Source organism: Sinocyclocheilus grahami, unplaced genomic scaffold (assembly GCF_001515645.1).
Source record: "Sinocyclocheilus grahami isolate Dianchi unplaced genomic scaffold, SAMN03320097.WGS_v1.1 scaffold512.1, whole genome shotgun sequence".
NCBI classification, from domain to species: domain Eukaryota; kingdom Metazoa; phylum Chordata; class Actinopteri; order Cypriniformes; family Cyprinidae; genus Sinocyclocheilus; species Sinocyclocheilus grahami.
Genome location: NW_015505691.1, coordinates 741,113 through 747,126, shown reverse-complemented (window position 1 = coordinate 747,126; position 6,014 = coordinate 741,113). Strand labels below are relative to the sequence as shown.

Sequence of the window (6,014 nt, the reverse complement as noted above, 5' to 3'; positions counted from 1 at the left end):
ATAAAAATATTAAAGCGTTTACAAACTTTCACCGTTTTAATTGCTTTTTGTTTCATAGAAAATCGTGTAGTATCAATATAATGCTCCATTTCCTTCCTAAAAGAAAAAAAACATGTTTTTTGCATGAGAACTTACATTTGTGAATATGAAATTTTGCATGTACTGTGCAAATAAACGTGACTGTGCTTTTCTTTGCTGTTCTCCAATATACCAAATAATACATCTTTCCATAACAAAACAAAATGATTATCAATATTTTGTACAATAAAATTACATACATTTTGGTGTAGTTTTGTGAACACTGAAAAGTGCTTTTATTTTGGTCTGGTGACATGACGTCACAAGTCTGCCTCGCGCTCCTCCGTGAGAGCAAAGCACTCTAGATGTGATTCGGCTGCACACAGGTTTGTGTTTTTAAGCGTTCAGTGCGTTCAGATCATTGTAAACCGCTAAGGCGATTTAGTATTTAAATGTTTCATGTTAAAAGAACTTTGTGATGAATTCATAAATGACTAAATGTGAAATTGAACTACTTTATCTAACATTAATGAGCGTTAGTTTTGTGGCTATTTCGCACCACCACATGAGTAACAGAAAAGGTGCGTCTCGTTTCTCTCAGATCACGAATCAGTTTATTTTAAACGAAATATGATACAGGTAAGTAGTGCTGGAAGAAACGAAGCTTTTCGAAACTCGAGTCAATTGAATCAATGCTTCCCGAAATGATTCACGCAGTAAATGTAATCTCGCTGAACGCATTTCAGAATGTAACATTTCTCGTGAGGCGTAAAGTACGAGTTTTTCTTAACGTTACTCTGTTTGGATTGTAGCGCTCGAATCACCTGCTGGTCACAATTTTACAAAACATTTGTACGTTAAAAGTGCGATTTGTTGTATGTATTTATTTATGATGTTGGCTTTTTGTTTATTTCTCTCTTTTTTTAAAACTACTTATAGAGTATTCTTAAAGGGGTCATATGATGCTTTTTTAAAGATCATTATTTTGTGTATTTGGTGTAACAGAATATGCTGACATGCTTTAATGTTCAAAAAACACATTATTCTTTCAAATACTGTACATTATTGTAAGTCCTCTATGCCCCGTCTCTCTCAAACGCTTAGTTTTCTACAAAGTCCCTCCTTCCGACAAGCGCAGTCTGCTCTGACACGCCTTCTTTCTTTGCGTGCACATTTGGGCGCATTATGCAAATATTTCCACACAGTGAGGTAGATATGTGGGGGCGTGTTAGAACGGGGTGTGGCAGAGTCTTAACTTTGATAAAGAATATCTCTTTGCTTCTGAGACTTTAGTCTTTGCAACTTCAGGGATCTTATCTATGCACAATCAGCTTGTAACACTCCAAAGAGAAAGGAAAACTTGAAATCGCATCATATGACAGTGAGATCCACGTGACGTACTAAAGATGGCGTTCATTAAGGAGGAGAGCGAAGACATTAAAATTGAAGAGGCATTTAAAGTGAAACAAGAAGATGCTGAGGAACAAACAGGTTGGTTTCCATTCTCAAAGCTTGAGGCTTCTTATGTGGACAGGCATGTTGACATCACATAACCAGCCAAATCCTCATTATTACATGCCATATCAATTAGTGTCAACCGATGATGGATTTAGAAAAATATGACTTATATAAACTAGTATAATATAAACTGATTAATTGCCAATTAATTTTAAAATCAATAATATGAACAAACTTTCCACAGTGTAAAAATGTGCTCAATTTTATAATTTGTATATTTTATAACTATTCAAATTAAATAAATAAAAAAGCTTAATCACTACTGATACTTTTATGCCTGCTGTCACGGACAATGCTTAAGCCTAGTCCCAGACTAAAATACATCTTTGTGTTATCTTATCTCAATGCAACTTGTACTGATGTATCTTAAAATATGTATTTGTATCAAGATGCACAGCAGTAATGTATTTTAAGGCACATTAAAAAAGTAAATAAAATAACAAAATAATGTCCTAATTTAACTAAGACCTTGGCTAATCCTGTCTTAATTTAAGACCTGTCTGTGACACCAGGCTTTAAAGGGATAGTTCACCCAAAAATGAACATTTGATGTTTATTTGCTTACCCCCAGGGTATCCAAGATGTAGGTGACTTTGTTTCTTCAGTAGAACACATTTGATGATTAAGTCCAACCGTTGCAGTCTATCAGTCATATAATGCATGGCAATGGTAACAAAATCTATGAGAGTAAAAAAAAACATGCACAGACAAATCCAAATTAAACCCGGCGGCTCGTGACGACACATTGATGTCCTAAGACACGAAATGATCAGTTTGTGTGAGAAACCGAACAGTATTTATATCATTTTTTACCTCTAATACACTATGTCCAACTGTCTTTGGGTGCGCGCACGGCATCCGGTGCGTGAGGTGTGTACGCGCTCTGGCGTTTCCCAGTCGTTTTGTGTCTTAGGACATCAATGTGTCGTCACGAGCCGCAGGCTTTAATTTAATTTAATTTGGATTTGTCTGTGCATGTTTTTTTTACTCTCATAGATTTTGTTACCATTGCCATGCATTATACGACTGATAGACTGCAACGGTTAAAGTTAAAAATCATCATATGTGTTCTACTGAAGAAACAAAGTCACCTACATCTTGGATGCCCTGGGGGTAAGCAGATAAACATCAAATCATTTTTGGGTGAACTATCCCTTTAATACTATTTTGTCATTTACAAAAACAAAGTGATGGAGGTCAGATACATAGGACCTAAACCAGGGTTCCTCAAATCTTGCCCTGGAGGGCCAATGCGCTGCAGAGTTTAGCTCCAACCCTGATCAAATTAACCTACCTGTGATTTTCTAATGATCCTGAAGACATTGATTAGCATGCGCAGGTGTGTTTGATTAGGGTTAGAGCTAAACTCTGCAGGAAAGTGGATCTCGTGGGCCAGATTTGAGGATCCCTGACCTAAACCATGCTTGTCTACAAATGTCCAATGTAATTCTAAAGCTATCCTAAGATAGGGTGACCATACGTGCCATTTTCCCAGGACGGGTCCTGGCCAGGATTTCTATATTGCCTAAAATATCTAGGTTTTGTCTTTGTTTGCGTGTGCAGACCGATCGGTGTATGACATCAAAATATCTCAAGAGCATTTTGAAAGCATAAGGAACTGTCTGTATGGTATTTTGATGTCATACACCGATCGGTCTGCACACGCAAACAAAGCCAAAACCTAGATATTTTAGGCAATATAGAAATCCTGGCCAGGACCTGTCCTGGGAAAATGGCACGTATGGTCACCTTATCCTAAGAGAATGTCAAAACCAAAAAGTGGATCCCATTGCAAGAAGCAAAAATAATCCACGTCCAGGCACTCACATAGCAGGCAAAATATAAAAAGCCTTTATTGTGCGACAGGGCTACATGTTAAAAAACACCAACGCGTATCAGCCCAAACAGGCCTTTTGACATTTTGTTCCCTCTCTGGAGCACCCAAGCTCTCACTCTTGAGTACCTGATGCGCCCCTGGTCAAGACTTTTTTCTTTAATTACTATCTTAGAGAATGTTGTGGTTTATGTTGTCAAAAGATCTAATAGCATTAGAAGACAAATGTAGCTGCTAGTGTTGTCACGATACTGGAATTTCTAACTTCGATTCGATACCTTGAAAAATACCGATATTCGATACCACGGAAAAAAACTGCCACAACATTATATCAAAGATTAATAAATACTGTAACAAACGTATTGCTCATTGTTCATTAATGTTGGTTAATACATTAACATTTGTATGATGAACCGATTTTAATTTCGGATTCACATATAATCATTGATCAACGCACATACATAGAGTGCTATAGTAAACACGGAAGCACAAACATGCATGCATCACATGCGAAAACCTCACTGGAATGACATGAGGACAAATTGCTAAATTTGTTAAATAACTTTATTCAGTAGATTAAAAAAATTACCTAAGCACAAGAGTACCTACTAGGGGTGACCTGAATAGTCGACGATTCGATGCTTTGATAGGAGGAGCCTGATTCGACTACCAATCTCACAGTCGAATATTCGCAGAGGCTTTATGATTTCACATAGAACTACCGGTTTTCTCCCAATAAGTTAATATACAGCCTAATGATAATGCTGTAAATAAGAATCTGAAAAGTAAGAAGCTTTAAAGGGGTTATATGATGCTGCTATAAAGAACATTATTTTGTGTATTTGGTGTAATGAAATGTGTTTATGTGGTTTAAGGTTCAAAAAACACATTTTCCACATACTGTACATTATTGTTTCTCCTCTATGTCCCGCCTTTCTGAAACGCGTCGATTTTTACAAAGCTCATCGGTCTGAAAAAGCGAGGTGTGCTCTGATTGGCCAGCTATCCAGTGCATTGTGATTGGCCGAATACCTCAAGAGTGTGATGGAAATGTTACGCCCCTTACCATATTGTGATGCCTGCGGGGACTCCGCTTCGTCCACGGTGAAAGCCGATCCGGCGATCGACAGCACGAAGTTGAAGTATTTCCTCAGCGACCAGCACGGATCAGCTCCAGGCATGACGAAGCAATATCGTCCTCTTATGGAAGACCAAACAAAGTAGTTTCGCTTTCACAACGAAGCACACTTCATGCCTTCACGACATGGCGGCAGCAACAACAATACTACAGCGAGAATAAAAGTTACGCCTTCTTTCTTTGCGTGAAGATTTGGGAAGAGTTGCATAACGCCGCCCAAATAGTGAGGTAGATATGTGGGGGCGTGTTAGAATGAGGCGTTTTAGGTAGGCGTGGGTGACTCTTAACTTTTATAAAGAATACCTCTTTGGATTTGAGACTTTAGTCTTTGCAACTTTACAGATCTTCTTTATGCACCAAGAGCTTGTAACACTCCAAAGAGAAAGGAAAAATTTAAATCGCATCATATGACCCCTTTAAATAAATATTTTAACTTGCATGAATAAATCCAACCACCCTATAGATTTAAGTTTCACTTTCCATAACCCGTGATCGACAGAGAGAAGCATCTTGTCGGCAAGGATTTAAATCTTTACCAAGACTCAAACTGACACAGGCAGAGTGAAAGACTGGATTTTTTTCGATCAGTTAGGGTACAAGTGATTTCAAAACCTTTCAGCCGGTTTATTATATCGTGTATATTTTAATTATTTTGTATAAGATGCATTTGGTTGAATTACGCTGCAGTAAAGCACTTCATTGTACGGTGGTTATCTCTTCAGCGTGCAGCACAAGCAGGACAAACAACAAAGCATAGCCTTGTGACTGGGACTGTCATATACACAATATTATAATGAGAACACTATTATAATAAAATGCTGTGAATTTTTTGTTTAGTTTCTGCACGTTGCATAAAGAACGAGTCCACAAAAGAAGTTCATTCAGAGCTGCACAGACGTTCATGCATTCAGTGCATTTTGTGCAGATGCTAACATATAAGTCGTAATATTATCGTTATGTTTTATAAATAAAGCGTATTCTATATGAGATAAGACAGGTACTGCGGTCACGTGTGGTGTGTCAACTCGCTGTTGGAGAGAAGGGAGAGAGTGAAAGCGACAAAGCTCGGCTGGTATCGGTGTATCGATACTTTGGGAAATGAGTATTGGTATCGTTTCATATATTTCAGTATCGATATTTATCGAAATTTTTTACAACACTAGTAGCTGCGAGAGATTTCCAAAAGCAAGTAATTTGTAGCTTTAATTATCACAGTTTCTGTGCTATAAGGTGTAAATCCTGATGGAAATTGTACACAAATACTGTTTCTCTGCTAAATGGAACTTAGATGAGATTTCACTTTCACCTTTTATAATATTTTAGATACATATGGCAGGTCTAAGATCAGACTATATGTAACCAGCTTTTCTGGGTCAAATTGCAAATAAAATATTTTATTTTTTGGTTAATGATTTAAAGACTGCCTTTTTAATTTTTATTTTATTTTTTTTAATAGATTTAAATGGGGTTAATTTGTATTTGTCTTTTTTATTTTTTATCCAAGGT

The 6,014-nt window shown here is 37.1% G+C and overlaps 1 protein-coding gene across 1 annotated transcript in view; it reads left to right on the top strand.

Annotated features, from left to right (window-relative positions):
- Window positions 1–1,424: 1,424 nt before the first annotated feature.
- Window positions 1,425–6,014, top strand: part of LOC107554738 (gastrula zinc finger protein XlCGF8.2DB-like) — a 5,968-nt gene continuing 1,378 nt past the window's right edge. The window contains exon 1 of the mRNA XM_016237332.1: window positions 1,425–1,509. Within this exon, the coding sequence (XP_016092818.1) occupies window positions 1,425–1,509 (85 nt within the window). The remainder of the gene's footprint in view (window positions 1,510–6,014) is intronic.